General features: G+C 47.2%; 1 protein-coding gene across 1 annotated transcript in view; it reads right to left on the bottom strand.

Annotated features, from left to right (window-relative positions):
* The window catches only part of gfap (glial fibrillary acidic protein), a 98390-nt gene that overhangs the window by 16682 nt on the left and 55688 nt on the right, over positions 1 to 26020 (bottom strand). The window contains exons 3-6 of the mRNA XM_087977665.1: positions 6378 to 6438; positions 4917 to 5012; positions 3631 to 3792; positions 2312 to 2437 (exon numbers count right to left, since the gene is read on the bottom strand). Coding sequence (XP_087833791.1) covers positions 2312 to 2437; positions 3631 to 3792; positions 4917 to 5012; positions 6378 to 6438 — 445 coding nt within the window. The remainder of the gene's footprint in view (positions 1 to 2311; positions 2438 to 3630; positions 3793 to 4916; positions 5013 to 6377; positions 6439 to 26020) is intronic.

Raw genomic sequence — 26020 nt, 5'->3', positions numbered from 1 at the left:
ATCGAATTGTATCCAGAATGCAACACCTGACACTTGCCTTTAAATTACGAAAAAGTGAGGGTCTAGGCTAACTTCTTATTGTATTTTAACGGAATGTGGTTTGGTCCATAACACAGCCTATGGACCACTACCTCAATGACAGGAATAGGATGTCCTTTCAGTCGTAGGTTCTATATAATCTCAGCATAAAGGTTTGGGGCACTTGTCTTGGAAATGATGTGGGCCACAGATAAAGCTATGCAGTGACACCCAAGCAGTGTTGCAGGTGCCTGCATAGGTTTATCTGTGGCCCACATCATTTCCAAGTCAAGTGCCCCAAACCTATATGCTGAGATTATATAGAACCTACGACTGAAGGACATCCTATTCCATGATCCTTAGATTGAAAGATTTCCGATACATAACTGTGTGGATGTTTCAGAATAATTGTACGGCAATTATATTCAAACTTTAAATTGAATGAAACCATGTTCAATGTCATGATTGCAGGTACAACCCTGTAAAGCTCCCTCTATAATATTCCCATCAAACAAGCCCAGTTTGTCCAACATCTCCTCATAAGTCAACCCATCCATTCGAGGTATCAATCTAGTGACCCACCTCTGAATTGCCTCCAATACATTTACATCCGCCATAAAACAAGGAAACTATAAATGTCCACAGTGTTGAGATGTTGACTCACCAATGGCCTGTGCAATTTAAGAATAACATCCTTGCTTTATGTTTAATCCTCTTGTATTCATGGACAGCACCCTATTAGCTCTCCGGGTTACTTGCTGTACCTGCACACCATTGTTTTCTAAGTAATTCACTAGGACACCAAACCCTACTGCATCGGAGAATTCTGCAGTCCTTTTGTTTCACTAATACTCTGCTTTATCATTCTTCCTGTCAAAGTAAACAACTTTACAAATTTCTGTGGTATGTTCCATCTGCAAGATTTTTGCTTACTCATATAATGTACATATATCCATCAACAAGATCCTCAAGTCTTTCTCACATCATATTTCCCCTTTCTATCTTTGTAAGGCCTGTGAATTTAGCTACCGTGCCTCATTCTGCATTCTCCAGGCCTTTGAAGGATAAGAGGGGATCTGATTGAAATGTATAATGTTTCACCATGGCTGGATGTGCTGAGGATGTTTTCCCTGACTGGGGAGATAAAACTGGGGACAGAGTCTAAGGATGTGGGGTTGGGGGTCTGGAATCTACATGAAGAAAGCATTCACCATGCTGCAGAGATCGAACCTATGGAACACCACGTTGTGGAGACCAAGTCACTAATGCAAGAGAGTGATGAGCTTTTAGATTTCAGACAGTATGAGGAGAAAGCAGAAATATGATATTGAGATAGAGGATCAGCCATTAGCCACTGAATGGTGGTGCTTGAATGGCCAAATGGCTAACTTCTGCTCCTGGTTTATATCTTTCTATCTGAGACATTGGGGTAGATTATAAAATATTGATGCTGCAGCACAGACCCCTGTGGGATTTTACACATTACCTCTTGTCAATCAAAGAAAGTCTTTTATACTCTGTTTTCTGTTTCCAGCCAAACTTTGCTCATGATAATACTTTATCCTTTACATCACAAATTGTTATTTTCCCAACAGTCTTCAAAGTAGCTCCTTACCTAATGCCTTCTTGAAATCCAAGTCTAGTATATCAACGGGTTTCCCTTTATCCACAGCACATTTTACTCCTTCAAAAAAGCCTAATAAATTGGTTGAACATGAATTCTCTTAACAAAACCATGTTGAATCTACCCATTAATTTAAATGTCTCTAAATGTCCAGCTGTTACTTATTTAAATGGTCAAATTGAAGACCTTCCCCATGCCCAAGACTGAACTAAGTGGCCTGTAGTTTCTGGTTTTCTGACTTGAATGGAGGGGCTATATTTACTACTTTCCAGTCTGCTTTCCTGAATTGAGGGATCTTTGGAAAATTAACCCCAATGCATCTAGTATCGCATTACCAACCTCTCTCAAGTCTCAAGAGTAAAGTTAACTTGGAGCCAGAATCTCATTCAGCTCACAGCTCCATCAGTTTGTTCAGGTCCATCTCCCTAGTGACTGTAATATCATAAAATTCTTCTCTCCCTTCCCACTAGCCTAAGTTTCTCTAAAATGGCCAAAATAACCTCCTTAAAATAACCTCCTTAAATGGCCAAAGGTACGAGGCTCTCCAACAAAGACAAATAATCCACTCAGCTAAAAGAGCGCTGCGCCTATTTTGCTTCGACTTTCTCTGCCTTCTCCCGTTTACCCTGGAGAGATGTTCCTGTTCGAGGGTTTGTAGTGAGAACTCACCGTTCCTTTCAGGCCCTCCAGGTCACATGTGAGGGATTGGATCTGCCTTCGGTAATCATTCATCTCCTGCTTGGCCTGGCGCAGGGTTTCTGCCTGCCGAGATGCTGCATCGGTCAGATCTGAGAACTAAACACAGTCGGGCAGTGTTAGGGGCATGACAGTGAGTGAGAGACGGGGAGAGTGGTCAACCAGGCCAAATCTCTGAGCAATCTGAGGGCCTTGTGTCCTCGAATACACTCCAATACCCCTGAACACATCATCATCCAGCCCACCCTCACGTTCAATTTCTGTTTGATTCGGGACACACTGATAAATTATCATCTATCTCCCTCTGCTGGTTGAGGTAGAGTGGATTTTAAAGACCTTCAGCACTAGCAGAGCAACGGATTGATAGTATTATACTTAGTGGCAGTAGGTTAAAGGTCAAGGTACCAATCTCAGCTGAAACTCCTTGGGGGGAGGGTCAAGGGAGCATCAAACCACTATCTGCCCCACAGCCAGTCATGGTGCCACGGTTCTATGCCTCTGTTTCCTTTAAGCGGGAGAGTCAGGAATTCCAATCCCTCTCCGTGGACTGGCACGCATTAGTGAGGCAGTGACTTGAGGGCAGTACCGAGGGAGTGCTGCATTGTTTGATGTGCCACTTTCAGGTGATTCACAAATCTGATGCTAAATAAAAGGTAAACCTGCTATCTCAGGGGGATACAAAAATTCCCGTGTTACTGATTTGGGAAGAGGAACAGGAGAGTTGTGCCTGGTGTCCTGGCTGATATCTAATCCAAACAGACACAATGTAGTTATTTACCTCATTGGTGTTTCTGGAATCTTGCTGTGCACATGTGAGCGTCTCTGGCTAGGCTAATATTTATTGCCCCTCCCTAATTACCCAGAAGGCATTTAAGAGTCAACCACATTGCTGTGGGTCTGGACTCACACTTGGGCCAGACCAGGTAACGATGGCAGATTTCATTCCCAAAATGGAATGATTGAACCAGGAGCGTTCTTAAAACAATCAGAAGTGTCTGCGTGGTCTTCTTTAGGCTAGTATTTTTTTGTATAATTCTATATTTTCTATTGAATTCAAATGTTACTGTCTGTCAAGTGGGATTTGAACCAATGTCCTGGAACATGAACCTGGGATTCTAAATTGCTAGCCGAGTGAAATGACCAGTGTGCCACACTTGCCCCGTTATAACAGGGGCTACTTTTCAAGATTGTAGAGCCTTTTGGATTGTGCCAAGGTTATGCAGAGTTTTTTGTTATAAACACAATGCAGCCTTCCTTTGAAAGCCAGGGCCAATCTTTGTGGTTACTATCACCTTAGACTTGTACCACTCCTCAGCCTCCTGCAGGTTCTTGCTAGCAACAGACTCGTACTGAATGCGGATATCCTTCAGGGCAGCAGTGAGATCCGGCTTGGACACATCCACATCGACATGGACCTGCTGCATCTGTAACTGATCCTGCAGCTCCCGCATTTCCTGTGTGATGGAAACAGCAGTCAGTTCCGTGCTCTGTGCTCAGGGACACAGTGCCCTCTCCCACCTCCGATGCTGAGGGGCTCTGGTCCCTCCTCATACCCAGAAATACCAAGCCCCACCCCATCCCCAGCCCTTCGAACAGCAGGTAAAATGGGACCAAGGTGAGCTGGAAAGGGCAGGCTGTAGGATTACAGACAGCCCATTGCAAGTGAAGCCCTGGCTAGCATTAGATAGATAAGAATGGGAGCATGTCTCACTTGGCCAAAGAACGCTTGAGGATTCGGAGATAAACAGATTCCTCAGATACACCTTTTGCTCCTTTGCATGTTCAGTTACTGTCACTGTTTGTTCCATTGTCCCTATCATCAGGAAATCTCTTCCATCTGCCTCCCAGACTCAGAGCTTCTCTTTTATTCTGTCCTCTCCTTTTCATGCCAGACTTGTAATCCCTATGTCTCCAAATCTTCCCTGTTCCTGTAATCCCTGTCTCTCCCAGCCTTCCCTGTTCCTGTAATCCCTGTCTCCCCTAGCCTTCCCTGTTCCTGTAATCCCTGTCTCTCCCAGCCTTCCCTGTTCCTGTAATCCCTGTCTCCCCTAGCCTTCCCTGTTCCTGTAATCCCTGTCTCTCCCAGCCTTCCCTGTTCCTGTAATCCCTGTCTCCCCTAGCCTTCCCTGTTCCTGTAATCCCTGTCTCCCCTAGCCTTTCCTGTTCCTGTAATCCCTGTCTCCCCTAGCCTTCCCTGTTCCTGTAATCCCTGTCTCTCCCAGCCTTCCCTGTTCCTGTAATCCCTGTCTCTCCCAGCCTTCCCTGTTCTGACAGTGTCAGTGAAACCTGCCAGCTTTCTTGCGGTCCTCCCTCTACAGATACTCACGGAGGATTTCCAGCACCTGCACTACTTTCTGCCCAAGTGTCTCTGAGACCTTGGCTTCCCTATAGTCATGTAGCTAATCCTGGGGTTTCATGATTGAGAGTTTTCACCACTGTAAAGAGGTCCCCTACCCCCCGACCCCCGACCCTCCGACCCAGTAAATGGCCTGATGGGGCAAGTGAGCAGGAGCCCTATCGCTGTGGCCAGAATCCAGTCACTTGATGCCATTCCCAACCACAGTTGAGAAGCCCTTACCTCATCATGGACCTTCTTTAGGAAGTCAATCTCATCCTGCAGGGATTCAATTTTCCGCTCCAGGTCAATCCGTATCAAAGCAGCTTCATCGACGTCCTTGAGGAAGGAAGGGGAGAGGAGAGGACAGCAGAGTTAGAAACATCACTGAGTGATCTTTCAGTGTGTGCTCAAAGCTCCACACAGGATGTGCACCTCAGTGGGCTTCCCAGACCTTACTGTCTTCACTGATGATATAGTAAGTGAAGGATGCTGGAGAGGAGTTTCAGCACAGGAGGGTCTCAGAGAAGATTGCACAGGTGAAGAGAGGTTTCTGAAGAGAGATGAAGATGGACCTCAGAGGGGTTTGGAAATGAAAACCCAGGAATTGCTGCTACTGAATGTTAATATCAAAAGTGTGAACTTGTTCAGTCACCCTCCACACCCTTCATCATCCTGAAACTTTACAATGTGCCTAGGACCGGAAGGTAATCTTCTAACATTGAGCCCTGCAATTTCAGAGCATTTTACTGTTCCCACCCTCTGCCTGCTGGAGAGTCAGTGTGGTGCTGGAAAAGCACAGCAGGTCAGGCAGCATCCGAGCAGCAGGAGAATCGACATTTCAGGCCGGAGCCTTTCGGTATCCACTCTACCATTAACTTTCATGGTTTGCGTTTCAGGAAATGATGTAAAAGATCGCTGAACATTAGCATCGCCAAACCTCTACAGCCAGTGACATGGAGACAATCTGTCTGCAACGCCTCACCCAGGAATACTCACCTGAAAGAATGCGAATGAAGACCACTGGAAAAACATTTTACCATCAACTGGACTCTCAGCTGAGTGTGGGCAAACCATTAGACATGACAACGGGACTCTGGCTGCAAAAGGAAAGTGCCTTTACAGAGTCTAGCCATTTAGACGAGGCAACTAGACTCCACTAAAGACAGTCTCGCTGCCCCAGTTTTCCAATGGACCTGTTTCTTCCTTGGCTGTGAATAGCCAAAGATCAAATGCCTCCTGGCTTCACCCTGCACTAAAGCTCCTCCCAGTCACTGGGAAGGAGTATTTCACAGAATGTCTCTCCGATGACGATTTAACCTCAGTTGATGGCAAGAGGAGTTGAGCTCCTCTTTGGATATGACTTGGCTAGAGCGTGGGTTGGAAGATCTGTTGGTTAGGATCATTCACCTCTTCTAGAAACTACTCAAATTCTCTTCCATTGATGAGTCTTAAAGCAGTTCTAAATGGAGGAGTTTTCACTTAAGTGCCCTTGGTCCTGCCCATCTAGTCACAATAAAGTGACCCTGGACACTTACTCTGTCTTTGCCCTTGACCTTAAGTGAACTATTCCTAAACACCAGTTCATTCCTCTGCTATTTTAATTCATCCTATTCTGAACATCCCTTTACTGGTGCACTCTTTCACCCCCATTACAGATGTGGAGACCCAGATAATCAGTCACTGTTACACACGGATCTTTACCTGTCTGAACGCATTTAAGTTGTTCTCAGCCTCTGTCCGCAGATTGATCTCATCCTGGAATCTGAAAGACACAATTTTAGTGTGAGGATGAAGTGATTTTGTGATACAGGTTGAAGAGCTGGTGGCGTAGTGGCTCAGTGGTTAGCACCACTGCCTCACAGGTACCCGGGTTCGTTACCCGCCTCGGGTGACTGTCTGTGTGGAGTTTGCACATTCTCCCCGTGTCTGCGTGGGTTTCCTCCAAGTGCTCCAGTTTCCTCCCACAATCCAAAAGTGTGCAGTTTAGGTGAATTGGCCATGCTAAATTGTAGCAATCAGGGATGTGTAGGTTAGGTGCATTAGTCAGGGGTAAATGTGGAGTAATAGGGTAGGGGAATGCGTCTGGGTGGGTTACTTTTTGTAGGGTCAGTGTGGACTTGTTGGACTGAAGGGCCTGTTTCCACACTGTAGGGATTCCATGAAGAGTCAGCTATAACTGATGGTACAACTTTCTGAAATAGTGCCCAATGCCCCTGGCAATACCCGGTTTCCTAATGAAGAGACCAGTAACCTCACACCACATTTAGATGTTTTCTGTATGTGGTTCAAGATTTCCAATCCCTTGTCTACAATTCATTATCAAAAGTGCTTTTAAAATTCACATACTTGCTGTCCAGTGAACTCCTCCATTAACAGCAACTAAAAGACTGAACTCCTTTCGGATAATTAGGTGGGGACAGTATGAGGAGCTGACCCAATTGGATTACACCTTTGCACGTGCTCACTCACCCTCTTCCTAGTAACAGGTATGAGCATAACAAAAGTGAAATATTGAGGATGCTGGAAATCCAAAATAAAAACTATGCTGGAGAAACTCAACAAGTCTAGCCTGTGGACAGCGAAACACATTTAATGTTTCAAATCCAGCATAACTCTTTTGGAATTGATAGATACTAGCATTTTTCCTTGTGTCAGTGTGGGTTTCCTCCCACAGTCCAAAAATGTGCAGGTTTCGGTGAATTAGCCATGCTAAATTGCCCATACTGTTCAGGGATGTGTTCAGGGATCATTAATGTCTCAATATTTTCTCTCTTCCCCATTCCTCTTTGAATGAACAAAGAACAAAACAGAAGTACAGCACAGGAACAGGCCCTTCGGCCCTCCCAGCCTGTGCCGATCATCATGCCCTAACTAAAAAAAACCTTCTGCCCTTATTCGGTCTGTATCCCTCTTTTCTCTCCTGATTCATGTAACCATCCAGATGCCTCTTAAATGTCACCAGTGTACCTGCTTCCACCACCTCTTCCGGCACTGTGTTCCAGGCTCCTACCACTCTCTGGGTGAAAAACTTCCCTCATACATCTCCCTTAAACTATCCCCCTCTAACCTGTGACCCCTTGTAATTGAAACTTCCACCCTGGAAAAAAGCCTCTGTCTTCAACCCTGTCTATGCCTCTCATAACTGTGTAGGCCTCTATCAGGCTTCCTCTCAGCCACTGTCTCAGCAAGCAAGTCAGATTTGTAATCATCTTATGTTTTGCTGGTATGTCTGAGGCCACGGAGACATCTAGATCAGCCAGCTTCTCAGAACCATAGAAATGATACAGCACGGAAAGGGCCATTCAGCCCATCTTGTCCATGCTGACCCAGAGACACCCAGATGCCTTTTCCAATCCCATCTTTCTGCACACGGCCCATCGCCCTGCAGCTTCCAGCACTGAAGGTGCAGATCCAGGTGCTTTTTAAAAGAGTTCAGGGTGTCTGCCTCCACCATAAACTCAGGCAGTGAATTCCAGACACCCATATAAGGAACGTTTCAGGACTCTGGGTTTTACACGCGATAGAGTTTAGAAGGATGAGGGGGGATCGAATTGAAACTGACAGAGTATTGAATGGCCTGGACAGAGTGGATGTTGGGAAGATGCTGCCATTGGTCAGAGAGACGAGGACCCGAGGGTGCAGGCTGAGAGTAAAGGGAAGACCCTTTTAGATCAGAGATAAGGAGAAATGTCCTCAGCCAGAGAGTGATGAAACTGTGGAATTCACTGCCACAGAAGGCTGTGGAGGCCAGGTCACTGAGTCTATTTAACACGGAGATAGCTAGGTTCTTCATTGTCAAGGGATCAAGGGAGAAAGTGGGAGAATGGGGTTGAGAAACGTATCAGCCCTGATTGAATGGTGGAGCAGGCTCGATGGGCTGAATGGCCTAATTTCGGCACCGATGTCTTATGGTCACCATCTTCTGTGGAAAAACCTTTTCCTCATGTTCTCTCTAACCTTTCTGCCACTTGGCTTGGATCTATGATCCCTGGTTTATGAACTCTCTACCAGGGGAAACAGGGTCCCCCTGTCTACTCCAGCTCTGTCCCTCACTATTCTGTACACCTCACCCCTCAGCTTTCTCTGTTCCAATGGAAACAAGCCCACCCTCTCCAATCTCCCCTCGTAGCTACAATTCTCCAGCCCTGGCAACATTCTGGTCAATCTTCCCCACACTCTCCCCACAGCAATTCCATCCTTCCTGTAAGATGGTGACCAGAAGTGCACACAATCCTCCAGTTGTGGCCTCACCAGTGTCTTACACAGTTTCATCATTATATCTTTCCTTTTGTATTCTATCGCACTGCCAATGGAGGAGAACATTCTCCAAGCTTCCTTTAAACCTTATCCACCTGGACTGCTACCTTTAGGAACGTGTACTCCAAGACCTCTCAGTTCAGCTCCCCCTCTCAGTGTATTGTGTATCCCTTTCTACTGCCTCACCTCCCTAAATGCATTACCTCGCACTTATCAGAGTTGAACTCCATGTGCCACTTTCCTGCCCACTCCACCAACCCATCTGCGTCATTGTGGAGTTTACAGCTATCCCCTACACTATACACTGCACAGCCGGTCCCTGTGTCAGCTGCACAATGTGACCGCGCATTCAAATCCAATTTACTAATGTAGAGAAAATGCCAGCAGGGCTCCCAACACAGTGCTGCCGAACACCACTTCAAACTGCTTTCCATTGACAAGCAGGAGGCTGGGGAACACAGCAAGGCAGGCAGCATCAGGAGGGAGAGGGACACAGCAAGGCAGGCAGCATCAGGTGGGAGAGGGACACAGCAAGGCAGGCAGCATCAGGAGGGAGAGGGACACAGCAAGGCAGGCAGCATCAGGAGGGAGAGGGACACAGCAAGGCAGGCAGTATCAGGAGGGAGAGGGACACAGCAAGGCAGGCAGCATCAGGAGGGAGAGGAACACAGCAAGGCAGGCAGTATCAGGAGGGAGAGGGATACAGCAAGGCAGGCAGCATCAGGAGGGAGAGGAACACAGCAAGGCAGGCAGCATCAGGAGGGAGAGGGACACAGCAAGGCAGGCAGTATCAGGAGGGAGAGGGACACAGCAAGGCAGGCAGCATCAGGAGGGAGAGGAACACAGCAAGGCAGGCAGTATCAGGAGGGAGAGGGATACAGCAAGGCAGGCAGCATCAGGAGGGAGAGGAACACAGCAAGGCAGGCAGCATCAGGAGGGAGAGGGACACAGCAAGGCAGGCAGTATCAGGAGGGAGAGGGACACAGCAAGGCAGGCAGTATCAGGAGGGAGAGGGACACAGCAAGGCAGGCAGCATCTGGAGGGAGAGGGACACAGCAAGGCAGGCAGTATCAGGAGGGAGAGGGACACAGCAAGGCAGGCAGCATCTGGAGGGAGAGAAATCAATGTTTTGGGGATAACCCTTCCTCAGGACCTTGCACATACATTACCTTACGTTTTTGATCATTGTGTCCCTGTTTTCCCTTATTTATTTCTCTGTCTTTCAGACCTTATTTCATTTCTACTTTGAGAGCCAGAGCAGAATATTTGTCACACAATACCCAGCTTTCCCTTCGTCTGCAGAATAATTAGAAACTGGAGCCTGTCCGGAAAGTTCTCCCCTTCCCCTCCTGTGTTCTTTTCCTTTTTATCAGATTTTCTTCTCACTCCCTTTCTTGATTTGTCTGTGGGATATCAGTGTCACTGATGAGGCCACCATTGCTTGCCCATGAGTAACTACCCGGGAGAAGTTCTGATTCATTAATGCTGATTCGGAGATGCCGGTGTTGGACTGGGGTGTACATTAATCATTAATCCTGTGTTGCCCTTTTGTTGATTGTGTGAAGGCGATCAGTTCTTGAGGCAACCCTTTCCATTCTCCTCTTGCTTACGGTTCTCTTCAGAGTTGAAACTTTATTGCTGGAACAGCACAGCAGGTCAGGCAGCATCCAGGGAACAGGAGATTCGACGTTTCGGGCACAGGCCCTTCTTCAGGAATCTACGGTTCTCTTCAACCAACCTCAGTCATCACTTTATTGCCCCAGGAGCTCCATAACACCATAACTCAAGGCAGCAAAATTGGGCCATTCGCTCCATTGAGTCTGCTTCACCAGTCACTCAGGGCTGATATATTTCTCAACCCCCCTTCTCTTGCCTTCTACATGGACTAGTTTGACCCCCTTATCAATCAAGAATCTATCTCTGCCTTAAATACACTCAATGACTTGGCCCCCATGCCCTCTGCAGCAATGATTCCACAGCTTCCCCATCTTCTGGCTGATGCAATTCCTGCTCGTCTTAGGTCTAAAGGGTCGTGCCTTCACCCCGAGGCTGTGCCCTTGGGCGCTAGTCTCTCCAACGTATGGAAACATCTTCTCCACGCCCACTCTATCCATGCCTCTGCAAGGCTCAATCACTCATTCTTCTAAACCCATTGAGTACAGACTCAGGGTCCTCAACCATTCCTCATATGGAAAAAAAACCTTCTATCCCTGGGATCATTCCTCTAACCCTTCTCTGGACCTCCTTGAATGCCAACACATCATTCTTTAGATGTGGGACCCAAAACTACTCACGACATTCCAAATACAGCCCATTCTTTCAGCTGTATGGACTGGGTTGGTAAACTGCTGCTTACCTACTCAGATAAATATATCTTCAAATGACAAATCGGTTATCCTCCCATCATTATTCTCATCAACATCTTTCTTAAAATTTGTTGGAAACCAAAATCTTACCTGAGGACAGATAGACGTCAGTTATAAGTTACCACTTTGTTGCTGATTTGCCAGTTGTGGCATCCTGCTGTGAGTAAGTTGGCAGCATACTTTGTCCATGTCATTGCAATTGGGATTTGAACTCCTGGGTGGCAAATATGAAAATGGGTTGGTGTAGAGCCATGCAGCTGGCACTCAGCACAGGGCTAGAGACTTGGGGGGTTTACAGAGATGGGAAAGGCAATGTTTACCTGGGGCAGCAGTTCACCAAATGCTCATTGTAGAAATGCTGTACTTTACTCTCAGGGTCTTACCAGTCCTGGGTAGAATCTCTTCACTGGTGAAATTATCCTTCCAGGTAATATGCAAGGCCTTACATCGGAGACATGAGTGGAGGAACACAAATAAATACGCCACATTTGCAGTTCTCTTCTTGTTTTGTTGCATGGATTTTGTTTGGTACTAAATGGACAAGTCAAGTCACGGTTTCATGGCAGTATTGGTAATATTGATGCTACTGGATGCTTTGACCATGTGGAGTCACTGGAAGAGCAATATCATATCCCCAATTCTTGTTGGACGTTGATCTCTACATCACCCTCCTGGAGATGTTGCTTCCTGGATAGGTGAGGTGATTGTTGCTCAGTGGTAACCTCTCCCTAGCCTTTCTTGAACTTCTCATAGATGATGCCTAGACCAACCTTTGCCACTGCTACCCGAGACTGGAACTCATGTCTTGGACTGTGCCTGCATGATTCCTCAGCCACCAATGCAATGTCATCTGCAGAATCCTGGTCTGTCAACTGTTAGTAGTTGCCATGGGATACCAACATCGACACCCACCATCACCTTCTGCCTGATGAAGTGGCAACCAGAGGAAAAGGAATGGGGAATGGGTGGAGCCTTGCCATTCAATTTTTAGTTACTTGGTTACATGGTGTACTAGAACACCTGCGGTTGGAAGCTCTCTTCAAATCAATGAAGTTGACAGTAAGAGGTGTAAAGAAATACATTAGCAAACATTCTTGTCACCAAATTTTTAACCTCATCTCCAGTAGCTCCGAAATTGGAATACTTCCGGAATGGATATAAAAATGGTCTGGTTTGGAGGTTTCCTGTCACTAAATTTACTCAACAACTGCCTCAATTATTTGACAGCCTTCCACTGCTATTTATAAATCCATCGCCTCAAAATTCCCCTTCCTTCATGCTACCTATCCAGAGTCTTCAGTTCTCCCTACATAAAATTTTCATCAACCATTAAATTAAATCGGTCCTCATTCCAATGCATGTTCAATATCCTGGGGCAGCATGTTCTATAAAAATGGGTTCTCTCTTTCTCTCTCTCTCTCCAGTTTTCACATTAAGTACCTGCATGTGCTGAAGCTTGTGCAGTTGGGTTAATGATGCCCATGAGTTTTAGAGATGGTGTGCTATTAATATAAATATCCTTCCATCCTACAGTAATGTTATTCAGAGTAAAACAAATCCCTTGTCCTCAACATCACTGCAATGAAAATGTCTTTGCCTTTCTCTTCCCCTCAACATGTGCTGGGCAGGCAATTAAACCGAAATCTTTTTGTATCAACTCATGGGATGTGGGCGTTGCTGGCTGGCTAGCATTTACTGCTCATCCCCAGTTGCCCTACTTGAACTGCTCAAGTCCATCTGCTGTGGGTTGACCCACAACGCCCTTGGAGAGGGAATTCCAGGATTTGGACCCTGTGTCGCTGAAGGAATGGCGATATATTTTGAAGTCAAGATGGTGAGTGGCTTAGAGGGGAACTTGCAGGTGGTGGTGCTCCCAGGTGCTGCCCGTGTTCTTCCCCAGATGCAAGTGCTCATGGTTTAGAAGGTGCTGTCTAATGATCTTGTGTAGTGCAGTGTGTGCACATAGCATACACTGGTGCTACTGAGCATTGTTGTTGGAGAGTGTGGATGCTTGTGGGTGTATTGCCAATCGAGCGGGTTGCTTTGTCCTGGATGGTGTCAAGCTTCTTGAGTGTTGTTGGAGCTGCCCCCATCCAGGGCAAGTGGGGAGTATTCCATCACACCCCTGACGTGTGCCTTATAGATGGTGGACAGGCTTTGGGGAGTCAGGTGGTGTGTTACTTGCCATCAGATTTCCAGCCTCTGACCTGCTCTTGTAGCCACTGTGTTTATGTGGAGAGTCCAGTTGAGTTTCTGGTCAATATGGTAGCCCCCCCAGGATGGTGATCGTGGGGGAATTCAGTGATTATAATACCACTGAACGACAAGGGGTGTGATTAAGTTAGCTCTTATTAGAGTTGACATTGCCTGGCATTTGTGTGGTGTGAATGTTACTTGCCACTTGTCAGCCCAAGCCTGGATATTGTCCAGATCTTGTTGCATTTGAACATGGACTGCTTCATTATCTGAGGAATCGAGAATGGAGCTGAACATTGTGCAATGGTTATTTATGAAGCACCTGAGGATAGTTGGGCCTAAGACATTATCCCAAGGAACTCCTGCAGAGATGTCCTGGAGCTGAGATGACTGACCTCCAACAACCACAATCATCCTCCAATGTGTCAGGTATGACTCTGACCAGCGGAGAGCTGTCCTCCAAAGCCCATAGATTCCAGTGTTACTGGGGCTCCTTGATGCTCCAATTGGTTGAATCTGGGTTTGATGTCAAGGGCTGTCATTCCCACCTCCCCTCTGGAATTCAGATCTTTTGTCCATGTTTGACCCAAGGCTGGAATGAGGTCAGGAGCTGAGTGACCCTGGGGGAACCCAAACTGGGCGTCACTGAGCAGGTTATTGCTGAGCAGGTGCTGCTTGATAGCGCTGTTGATGAGCCCTTCCATCACTTCACTGATGATGGAGAGTAGACTGATGGGGCGGCAATTGGTCGGGTTGGATTTGTCCTAATTCTGTACAGGACATACTGGGGCACTTTCCACAAAGCTGGGTAAATGCCAGTGTTGTACCAGTACTGGAACACCTCGACTTGGGGAGTGGCAATTTCTGGGCACAAATCTTGAATACAATTGCTGGGATCGCCTCCAGCTGTTTCCGGATTTTTGTGGAGTGAATCAAATTGGCTGGAGCCTGGTATCTGTGACGCTGGCGACCACTGGAGGAGGCTGAGATGGATCATTCATTCGGCACTTCTGGCTGAAGATTGCTGGGAAAGCCTCAGCCTTATCTTTTGCACTGATGCACTGGGCTCTTCCATCATTGACGATGGGGATATTTGTAGAGCCAAGATTAGAGTGGTCCTGGAAAAACACAGCAGGTCGGGCAGGGCTGCATCCGAGGACCAGGGGTTTTGCCCGAAACGTTGATTTTCCTGCTCCTCTGATGCTGCCTGCCCTGCTGTGCTTTTCCAGCAACACTCTAATCTTGACTCTAATCTCAGCACCTGCAATACCCACTTCCACATATTTGTCAAGCCTCCTCCTCCAGTGAGTTGCTAAATTGTTCACTACCATTCATGGATAGAAGTGGCAGGACTGCAGAGCTTAATCTGATCCATTGGCTGTGGGTTTGTTTATCTCTGTCTATCACTTGCTGCTTGTGCTGTTTTGTATATAAGTAGTCCGGTGTTATGGCTTCCCCAGGCTGACTCTTCATCTTCAGTCATGCCTGATGCTGCTCCTGCCATGCCCTCCTTCACTGAACCAGGGTTAATCCCCTGGTTAGATGGAAATGGTTGAGCGGGGGATATGCCGGGCCATGAGGTTACAGGTTGTCCTGGAGTACAGCTCTGCTTCTGTTGATGGCCCACGGTGCCTCATGGATGCCTAGTCTTGAGCTGCCAGATTGGTTTGAAGTCTATCCCATTTAGCACGGTAATAATGCCACACAACACAATGGAGAGTATTCTCAATGTGAAGGCGGGACATTGTCTGCACAAGGACTGCACATAAAAGCTGCACTTTATCGGGAAAGCTTCTGATATGCTGAAAGGTTACACGAGCCATATTAATGTTTCCTCAGGGTCCCTGGAGATTCAAAGTGATTGTCGGTTTGGTGCCCTGCTTCCTGATGAGTCAGTTGAAGTTGGGAGAAGGATGAATATCGGAAGCAGAACTGATGATGCTGTCTCACTTCGACCAGGAGCACGGAGCAATGACAAAACAGTCACAGATGGACTGGGAAAGATGTCAGGGAAGGTGGCTTATCTGATTGGAACAAGGAATGATCCACAGACTGCACAAAAAGACAGTCTCTCTGGGTCCCCAAACCAACACCCTTTAATTGAAGGAGGGTAAAGGTGTTTGATCATGGTTTAATTTTTGCACTTGGTCAGTCACTCCCAGAACAGTGATAGGGGTGGCACGGTGGTTAGCACTGTTGCCGCACAGCGGCAGAGACCCGGGTTCAATTCCCGCCTCAGGTGACTGTCTGTGTGGAGTTTGCACGTTCTCCCCGTGTCTGCGTGGGTTTCCTCCGGGTGCTCCGGTTTCCTCTCACAGTCCAAAAATGTGTAGGTCAGGTGAATTGGCCATGCTAAATTGCTCGTAGTGTTAGGTGAAGGGGTAAAATGTAGGGGTTGCGGGTCGGTGTGGACTTGTTGGGCCGAAGGGCCTGTTTCCCCACTGTAAGTAATCTAAACTTAAGAAGTAATCTAATCTAAACAGGTACAGCAAGGGGTTAGAAATAGAGGAAAGTTTACTCAACCCCTGGGGAGCTCCACTACAAACCTTCCTGCAGCCCGAAAAATATCCACTGACCATTACTCTGTTTCCTATCACTCAGCCAAACATCAGTTCTGAAGCCCTTTGTTCATTTAACACAATTCTGTTAGATCAATGCACAACCTTCTAAGATCAAGAAATTAGTAGGTACATTTAAAAAAATTATGATATATAATGAATAATTCAGCAATTTGCCACTTGCAAGGTGAACAATTTGCTGAAATTGAATTTGCTGTCCCTTTATTAACAGAAAGATCCTGCTGCGGCAGGGACTGCAAAGGTGGCTGAGTGGTTAGCACTGCTGCCTCACAGCACCAGGGACCCAGGTTCGATTCCAGCCTCGAGCTACTGTGTGGCATTTACACATTCTCCGCATTGGACAGTATATTGACTGTAAGTGCAGTGTCTGACCCACAGTGGACAGTATATGAACTGTAGGTGCGGTGTCTGACCCACAGTAGACAGTATATTGACTGTGAGTGCACTGTCTGACCCACAGTGGACAGTATATGAACTGTAGGTGCGGTGTCTGACCCACAGTGGACAGTATATGAACTGTAGGTGCGGTGTCTGACCCACAGTGGACAGTATATTGACTGTAAGTGCGCTATCTGACCCACAGTGGACAGTATATTGACTGTAAGTGAGCTGTCTGATCCACAGTGGACAGCATATTGACTGTGAGTGAGCTGTCTGACCCACAGTGGACAGTATATTGACTGTGAGTGCGCTGTCTGACCCACAGTGGACAGTATATTGACTGTGAGTGAGCTGTCTGACCCACAGTGGACAGTATATTGACTGTGAGTGCGCTGTCTGACCCACGGTGGACAGTATATTGACTGTAATTGAGCTGTCTGATCCACAGTGGACAGTATATTGACTGTGAGTGCGCTGTCTGACCCACAGTGGACAGTATATTGACTGTGAGTGAGCTGTCTGACCCACAGTGGACAGTATATTGACTGTGAGTGAGCTGTCTGACCCACAGTGGACAGTATATTGACTGTGAGTGCGCTGTCTGACCCACAGTGGACAGTATATTGACTGTGAGTGAGCTGTCTGACCCACAGTGGACAGTATATTGACTGTAATTGAGCTGTCTGACCCACAGTGGACAATATATTGACTGTAAGTGAGCTGTCTGACCCACAGTGGACAGTATATTGACTGTGAGTGCGCTGTCTGACCCACAGTGGACAGTATATTGACTGTAATTGAGCTGTCTGATCCACAGTGGACAGTATATTGACTGTAATTGAGCTGTCTGACCCACAGTGGACAGTATATGAACTGTAGGTGCGGTGTCTGACCCACAGTGGACAGTATATTGACTGTAAGTGCGCTATCTGACCCACAGTGGACAGTATATTGACTGTAAGTGAGCTGTCTGATCCACAGTGGACAGCATATTGACTGTGAGTGAGCTGTCTGACCCACAGTGGACAGTATATTGACTGTGAGTGAGCTGTCTGACCCACAGTGGACAGTATATGAACTGTAGGTGCGGTGTCTGACCCACAGTGGACAGTATATTGACTGTAAGTGAGCTGTCTGACCCACGGTGGACAGTATATTGACTGTAATTGAGCTGTCTGATCCACAGTGGACAGTATATTGACTGTGAGTGCGCTGTCTGACCCACAGTGGACAGTATATTGACTGTGAGTGAGCTGTCTGACCCACAGTGGACAGTATATTGACTGTGAGTGAGCTGTCTAACCCACAGTGGACAGTATATTGACTGTAATTGAGCTGTCTGACCCGCAGTGGACAGTATATTGACTGTGAGTGCGCTGTCTGACCCACAGTGGACAGTATATTGACTGTGAGTGAGCTGTCTGACCCACAGTGGACAGTATATTGACTGTAATTGAGCTGTCTGACCCACAGTGGACAGTATATTGACTGTAAGTGAGCTGTCTGACCCACAGTGGACAGTATATTGACTGTGAGTGAGCTGTTTGACCCACAGTGGACAGTATATTGACTGCAAGTGAGCTGTCTGACCCACAGTGGACAGTATATTGACTGTAAGTGAGCTTTCTGACCCACAGTGGACAGTATATTGACTGTGAGTGTGCTGTCTGACCCACAGAGGACAGTATATTGACTGTAGGTGCGGTGTCTGACCCACAGAGGACAGTATATTGACTGTGAGTGAGCTGTCTGACCCACAGAGGACAGTATATTGACTGTGAGTGAGCTGTCTGACCCACAGTGGACAGTATATTGACTGTAGGTGTGGTGTCTGACCCACAGTGGACTGTGTATTGACTGTGAGTGAGCTGTCTGACCCACAATGGACAGTATATTGACTGTGAGTGCGCTGTCTGACCTGCAGTGGACAGTATATTGACTGTGAGTGAGCTGTCTGACCCACAGTGGACAGTATATTGACTGTAATTGAGCTGTCTGACCCGCAGTGGACAGTATATTGACTGTGAGTGCGCTGTCTGACCCACAGTGGTCAGTATATTGATTCTAAGTGAGCTGTCTGACCCACAGTGGACAGTATATTGACTGTGAGTGAGCTGTTTGACCCACAGTGGACAGTATATTGACTGCAAGTGAGCTGTCTGACCCACAGTGGACAGTATATTGACTGTGAGTGCGCTGTCTGACCCACAGTGGACAGTATATTGACTGTGAGTGAGCTGTCTGACCCACAGTGGACAGTATATTGACTGTGAGTGAGCTGTCTAACCCACAGTGGACAGTATATTGACTGTAATTGAGCTGTCTGACCCGCAGTGGACAGTATATTGACTGTAATTGAGCTGTCTGACCCACAGTGGACAGTATATTGACTGTAAGTGAGCTGTCTGACCCACAGTGGACAGTATATTGACTGTGAGTGAGCTGTTTGACCCACAGTGGACAGTATATTGACTGCAAGTGAGCTGTCTGACCCACAGTGGACAGTATATTGACTGTAAGTGAGCTTTCTGACCCACAGTGGACAGTATATTGACTGTGAGTGTGCTGTCTGACCCACAGAGGACAGTATATTGACTGTAGGTGCGGTGTCTGACCCACAGAGGACAGTATATTGACTGTGAGTGAGCTGTCTGACCCACAGAGGACAGTATATTGACTGTGAGTGAGCTGTCTGACCCACAGTGGACAGTATATTGACTGTAGGTGTGGTGTCTGACCCACAGTGGACTGTGTATTGACTGTGAGTGAGCTGTCTGACCCACAATGGACAGTATATTGACTGTGAGTGCGCTGTCTGACCTGCAGTGGACAGTATATTGACTGTGAGTGAGCTGTCTGACCCACAGTGGACAGTATATTGACTGTAATTGAGCTGTCTGACCCGCAGTGGACAGTATATTGACTGTGAGTGCGCTGTCTGACCCACAGTGGTCAGTATATTGATTCTAAGTGAGCTGTCTGACCCACAGTGGACAGTATATTGACTGTGAGTGAGCTGTCTGACCCACAGTGGACAGTATATTGACTGTAAGTGAGCTGTCTGACCCACAGTGGACAGTATATTGACTGTAATTGAGCTGTCTGACCCACAGTGGACAGTATATTGACTGTAAGTGCAGTGTCTGACCCACAGTGGACAGTATATTGACTGTGAGTGAGCTGTCTGACCCACAGTGGATAGTATATTGACTGTAAGTGAGCTGTCTGACCACAGTGGACAGTATATTGACTGTAATTGAGCTGTCTGACCCACAGTGGACAGTATATTGACTGTAAGTGCAGTGTCTGACCCACAGTGGACAGTATATTGACTGTAATTGAGCTGTCTGACCCACAGTGGACAGTATATTGACTGTGAGTGAGCTGTCTGACCCACAGTGGACAGTATATTGACTGTAAGTGAGCTGTCTGACCCACAGTGGACAGTATATTGACTGTAAGTGCGCTGTCTGACCCACAGTGGACAATATATTGACTGTGAGTGAGCTGTCTGACCCACAGTGGACAGTATATTGACTGTGAGTGCGCTGTCTGACCCACAGTGGACAGTATATTGACTGTGTGTGAGCTGTCTGACCCACAGTGGACATTATATTGACTGTGAGTGAGCTGTCTGACCCACAGTGGACAGTATATTGACTGTAATTGAGCTGTCTGACCCACAGTGGACAGTATATTGACTGTAAGTGCAGTGTCTGACCCACAGTGGACAGTATATTGACTGAGTGTGAGCTGTCTGACCCACAGTGGACAGTATATTGACTGTGAGTGAGCTGTCTGACCCACAGTGGACAGTATATTGACTGTGAGTGAGCTGTCTGACCCACAGTGGACAGTATATTGACTGTAATTGAGCTGTCTGACCCACAGTGGACAGTATATTGACTGTAATTGAGCTGTCTGACCCACAGTGGACAGTATATTGACTGTAAGTGAGCTGTCTGACCCACAGTGGACAGTATATTGACTGTGAGTGAGCTGTCTGACCCACAGTGGACAGTATATTGACTGTAAGTGAGCTTTCTGACCCACAGTGGACAGTATATTGACTGTGAGTGTGCTGTCTGACCCACAGAGGACAGTATATTCACTGTAGGTGCGGTGTCTGACCCACAGAGGACAGTATATTGACTGTGAGTGAGCTGTCTGAACCACAGAGGACAGTATATTGACTGTGAGTGAGCTGTCTGACCCACAGTGGACAGTATATTGACTGTAGGTGTGGTGTCTGACCCACAGTGGACTGTGTATTGACTGTGAGTGAGCTGTCTGACCCACAATGGACAGTATATTGACTGTGAGTGCGCTTTCTGACCTGCAGTGGACAGTATATTGACTGTGAGTGAGCTGTCTGACCCACAGTGGACAGTATATTGACTGTAATTGAGCTGTCTGACCCGCAGTGGACAGTATATTGACTGTGAGTGCGCTGTCTGACCCACAGTGGTCAGTATATTGATTCTAAGTGAGCTGTCTGACCCACAGAGGACAGTATATTGACTGTGAGTGAGCTGTCTGACCCACAGTGGACAGTATATTGACTGTAAGTGAGCTGTCTGACCCACAGTGGACAGTATATTGACTGTAATTGAGCTGTCTGACCCACAGTGGACAGTATATTGACTGTAAGTGCAGTGTCTGACCCACAGTGGACAGTATATTGACTGTGAGTGAGCTGTCTGACCCACAGTGGATAGTATATTGACTGTAAGTGAGCTGTCTGACCCACAGTGCACAGTATATTGACTGTAATTGAGCTGTCTGACCCACAGTGGACAGTATATTGACTGTAAGTGCAGTGTCTGACCCACAGTGGACAGTATATTGACTGTAATTGAGCTGTCTGACCCACAGTGGACAGTATATTGACTGTGAGTGAGCTGTCTGACCCACAGTGGACAGTATATTGACTGTAAGTGAGCTGTCTGACCCACAGTGGACAGTATATTGACTGTAAGTGCGCTGTCTGACCCACAGTGGACAATATATTGACTGTGAGTGAGCTGTCTTACCCACAGTGGACAGTATATTGACTGTGAGTGCGCTGTCTGACCCACAGTGGACAGTATATTGACTGTGAGTGCGCTGTCTGACCCACAGTGGACAGTATATTGACTGTAAGTGCAGTGTCTGACCCACAGTGGACAGTATATTGACTGTAAGTGAGCTGTCTGACCCACAGTGGACATTATATTGACTGTGAGTGAGCTGTCTGACCCACAGTGGACAGTATATTGACTGTAAGTGAGCTGTCTGACCCACAGTGGACAGTATATTGACTGTAAGTGCAGTGTCTGACCCACAGTGGACAGTATATTGACTGTAAGTGAGCTGTCTGACCCACAGTGGACAGTATATTGACTGTAAGTGCAGTGTCTGACCCACAGTGGACAGTATATTGACTGTGAGTGCGCTGTCTGACCGAGAGCTGACAGTATATTGACTGTTGGTGAGCTGTCTGACCCACAGTGGACAGTATATTGACTGTGAGTGCGCTGTCTGACCCACAGTGGACAGTATATTGACTGTAAGTGCAGTGTCTGACCCACAGTGGACAGTATATTGACTGTAAGTGAGCTGTCTGACCCACAGTGGACATTATATTGACTGTGAGTGAGCTGTCTGACCCACAGTGGACAGTATATTGACTGTAAGTGAGCTGTCTGACCCACAGTGGACAGTATATTGACTGTAAGTGCAGTGTCTGACCCACAGTGGACAGTATATTGACTGTAAGTGAGCTGTCTGACCCACAGTGGACAGTATATTGACTGTAAGTGCAGTGTCTGACCCACAGTGGACAGTATATTGACTGTGAGTGCGCTGTCTGACCGAGAGCTGACAGTATATTGACTGTTGGTGAGCTGTCTGACCCACAGTGGACAGTATATTGACTGTGAGTGAGCTGTCTGACCCACAGTGGACAGTATATTGACTGTGAGTGAGCTGTCTGACCCACAGTGGACAGTATATTGACTGTGAGTGAGCTGTCTGATCCACAGTGGACAGTATATTGACTGTAAGTGCAGTGTCTGACCTGCAAGGACAGTATATTGATTCTAAGTGAGCTGTCTGACCCACAGTGGACAGTATATTGACTGTAAGTGAGCTGTCTGAACCAAGTGGACAGTATATTGACTGTGAGTGAGCTGTCTGACCCACAGTGGACAGTATATTGACTGAAGGGCAGTGTCTGACCCACAGTGGACAGTATATTGACTCTAAGTGCAGTGTCTGACCCACAGTGGACAGTATATTGACTGTAAGTGAGCTGTCTGACCCAAGTGGACAGTATATTGACTGTGAATGAGCTGTCTGACCCACAGTGGACAGTATATTGACTGTAAGTGAGCTGTCTGACCCAAGTGGACAGTATATTGACTGTGAGTGAGCTGTCTGACCCACAGTGGACAGTATATTGACTAAGTGAGCTGTCTAACCCACAGTGGACAGTATATTGACTGTGAGTGAGATGTATGACCCACAGTGGACAGTATATTGACTGTTAGTGTGCTGTCTGACCCACAGTGGACTGTATATTGACTGTAACTGAGCTGTCTGACCCACAGTGGACAGTATATTGACTGTAAGTGAGCTGTCTGACCCACAGTGGACAGCATATTGACTGTAACTGAGCTGTCTGACCCACAGTGGACAGTATATTGACTGTAAGTGAGCTGTTTGACCTGCAGTGGTCAGTATATTGACTGTAAGTGAGCTGTCTGACCCACAGTGGACAGTATATTGACTGTGAGTGAGCTGTTTGACCTGCAGTGGACAGTATATTGACTGTAAGTGAGCTGTCTGACCCACAGTGGACAGTATATTGACTGTGAGTGAGCTGTCTGACCCACAGTGGACAGTATATTGACTGTGAGTGAGCTGTTCGACCCACAGTGGACAGCATATTGACTGTAAGTGAGCTGTCTGACCCACAGTGGACAGTATATTGACTGTAAGTGAGCTGTTTGACCTGCAGTGGACAGTATATTGACTGTAAGTGCACTGTCTGACCCACAGTGGACAGTATACTGACTGTAAGTGAGCTGTTTGACCTGCAGTGGACAGTATATTGACTGTAAGTGAGCTGTCTGACCCACAGTGGACAGTATATTGACTGTAAGTGCACTGTCTGACCCACAGTGGACAGTATATTGACTGTGAGTGAGCTGTCTGACCCACAGTGGACAGTATATTGACTGTGAGTGAGCTGTTTGACACACAGTGGACAGTATATTGACTGTGAGTGAGCTGTCTGACCCACAGTGGACAGTATATGGACTGTAAGTGCGCTGTCTGACCCACAGTGGACAGTATATTGACTGTGAGTGAGCTGTTTGACCTGCAGTGGACAGTATATTGACTGTAAGTGCGGTGTCTGACCCACAGTGGACAGTATATTGACTGTAAGTGAGCTGTCTGACCCACAGTGGACAGTATATTGACTGTAAGTGCAGTGTCTGACCCACAGTGGACAGTATATTGACTGTAAGTGCGCTGTCTGACCCACAGTGGACAGTATATTGACTGTAAGTGAGCTGTCTGACCCACAGTGGACAGTATATTGACTGTAAGTGATCTGTTTGACCCACAGTGGACAGTATATTGACTGTAAGTGCGCTGTCTGACCCACAGTGGACAGTATATTGACTGTAAGTGCGGTGTCTGACCCACAGTGGACCGTATATTGACTGTAAGTGAGCTGTCTGACCCACAGTGGACAGTATATTGACATGTGAGTGCGCTGTCTGACCCACAGTGGACAGTATATTGACTGTGAGTGAGCTGTCTGACCCACAGTGGACAGTATATTGACTGTGAGTGAGCTGTCTGACCCACAGTGGACAGTATATTGACTGTAAGTGCGGTGTCTGACCCACAGTGGACAGTATATTGACTGTAAGTGAGCTGTCTGACCCACAGTGGACAGTATATTGACTGTAATTGAGCTGTCTGACCCACAGTGGACAGTATATTGACTGTAATTGAGCTGTCTGACCCACAGTGGACAGTATATTGACTGTAAGTGAGCTGTCTGACCCACAGTGGACAGTATATTGACTGTAATTGAGCTGTCTGACCAACAGTGGACAGTATATTGACTGTGAGTGCGCTGTCTGGCCCACAGTGGACAGTATATTGACTGTGAGTGAGCTGTCTGACCCACAGTGGACAGTATATTGACTGTAAGTGCGGTGTCTGACCCACAGTGGACAGTATATTGACTGTGAGTGCGCTGTCTGACCCACAGTGGACAGTATATTGACTGTGAGTGCGCTGTCTTGCCTGCAGTGGACAGTATGCTGACCACTTTGTTCAAACTTAAGCTTCCAGTCAAAGTTGTTATCAGAATTACCCGCTGCAGGGTACTGGGCCTCAATGTGCAGCAAATGTGCTGCTCAGGCAGGCTGTTTTTCCCCATATTTGTGTTCACCTGGTATGTGAGCTGTCCATCCCAACCACTGATGTGGAAGCTAGACCCTTCCTTCCTTGGTCAGGGTTAGGGTGAATGGCAGCAAGGTTTGTTGCTTCCAGGCTGCGTCCAAAGGGCAGAGCTTGGGGTGGACAACACGGACTTGGCTGAGAGAATCATGGCTAAAAAAAAATTAAAAACCTCCCAGTACAAAACTTGGAATGGAAGAATATGCAGTGGGTCGCCCAACTTCAGGTCTGCAGCAAGCTCGGAGATACTGTGTTATTTTTCTGTTTCAGGCAGCAGAACACCTTACAGCCTAACGCCAACCTGCCATTTTGGTTTGGCCACCCTGAAAGAGCTGCTCTGAGGTCTGGCCACAAGTCTCATTGCCAGAAGGCTGCAGCTCTCTTCTCCCAGCCTGAGTGGGATGTAGGGCATGTTGGCTGAGTGGTTAGCACTGCTGCCTCACAGCACCAGGGACCCGGGTTCGATCCCAGCCTCGGCTGACTGTGTAGTGTTTGCACATTTTCCCCGTGTCTGCGTGGTTTTCCTCTGGGTGCTCTGGTTTCCTCCCACAGTCCAATGATGTGCAGGTCAAGTGAATTGGCCATGCTAAATTGCCCGTAGTGTTCAGGGATGTGTAGGTTTGGTGCATTCATCAGGGGAAATGGGTCTGGGTGGGATATTCTCCAGAGGGTTGGAGTGGACTTGTTGGGCCGAATAGCCTGTTTTCACACTGTAGGGAATCGATGATTGCCAGCTGGTGACGATTGAAAGAAGCATTCAGACAAGTTTGTACCTGGATCAGGAATGCGAAAGAGCAATCACAGTCAACTCTTCCCCCCCCAACCCCCCCACCGCCATTCCACCATGAGCCCCAAGTCTGAGAACCTAGCAATCCTAGATCAACACAGCCAGAATTAGTGGACAGCTCTTTCTATAATGGTCTCAGTGACACATTACAGGCATAACTGTATCAGCTGCTATTACCCTGGTGTAACACTCTGCAGCCTTAGACTTCTCATGCAGGGGACGAGTGAGTGACAACTGTGCAGAGTGAAGGAACTACAAAGACACGACAGCGGTCCCCTGTAGCTATTCCTTTGATACTATTGGAGGGAATCACGA

The sequence above is a fragment of the Chiloscyllium plagiosum genome, unplaced genomic scaffold (assembly GCF_037043375.1).
Source record: "Chiloscyllium plagiosum isolate Xiang-an unplaced genomic scaffold, Cpla_swu_hap1 HiC_scaffold_32, whole genome shotgun sequence".
NCBI classification, from domain to species: domain Eukaryota; kingdom Metazoa; phylum Chordata; class Chondrichthyes; order Orectolobiformes; family Hemiscylliidae; genus Chiloscyllium; species Chiloscyllium plagiosum.
Note: the sequence above shows the minus strand (reverse complement) of the source record. Positions and strands in the feature narration are given on the sequence as shown.